The sequence below is a fragment of the Carlito syrichta genome, unplaced genomic scaffold (assembly GCF_000164805.1).
Source record: "Carlito syrichta isolate Samal-C Ts95f unplaced genomic scaffold, Tarsius_syrichta-2.0.1 Scaffold126461, whole genome shotgun sequence".
Lineage (NCBI taxonomy): Eukaryota > Metazoa > Chordata > Mammalia > Primates > Tarsiidae > Carlito > Carlito syrichta.
The window spans coordinates 146,111-146,803 of NW_007070557.1; the positions used below are offsets into that span (position 1 = coordinate 146,111).

Below are 693 nucleotides of genomic sequence, written 5' to 3' on the forward strand. Positions count from 1 at the left end.
CTGCTGGACTCAGGTGATCCTTCCGCTTCAGTCTTCCAAGTAGCTGGAACTACAGGCACGCACCACCATGCCCGGCTAATTTTTTGATTTATTGTAGAAACGAGGTCTCACCAAGTCGTAGGATGGTCTTGAATCCCTGGACTCAGGCAATCCTCTCACCTCTGCCTCCCAAAGTGCTGGGATGACAGGCATGAGCCACAGTGCCCGGCTGGCTATCGAGTCTTAAAACAGTCCCTGTGGGTGTCAGGAAACTAATCCTGTCTCTTTCAAGAGGAGGAAACTGAGGCACTGGGGTGTGGACCCAGCAGGTGTCTTATCTCATGTTGTCCTCACATCAACCCTCCCGGGGGGATACTTCACCTAATTGCTCCCATTCCACAGAGGGGGAAACTGAGGCCTGAGAGGTCAGGACTTGCCTGAGGTCATACGGCCTATGCTTTGACCTGGCTGAGGGCCGGGGAATGGGGCCAGGGGGGCCTCAGGGCCTTTGTGGAGACCCTGACATCCCCCTCCTTCCACGGCCCCCAGCTTCACGTGGAGCGACGCACGCCTGCACCGAGGCCTGGTCACCCTGCTGACCGGGGAGATTGCGGACGCCTTTGGCCTCGAGTTCCGGACACTGTACGCGGCCTCCTGGCCACTCCCACCGGCGCCCACCCAGGGCCCCTCGGCCAGCGTCCCAGGGGGACTACA

The 693-nt window shown here is 59.6% G+C and overlaps 1 protein-coding gene across 1 annotated transcript in view; it reads left to right on the forward strand.

The window, feature by feature from the left end:
- The window catches only part of FAM83E (family with sequence similarity 83 member E), an 11,508-nt gene that overhangs the window by 6,674 nt on the left and 4,141 nt on the right, over positions 1-693 (forward strand). Inside the window, exon 4 of the mRNA XM_021707828.1 lies at positions 529-676. Coding sequence (XP_021563503.1) covers positions 529-676 — 148 coding nt within the window. The remainder of the gene's footprint in view (positions 1-528; positions 677-693) is intronic.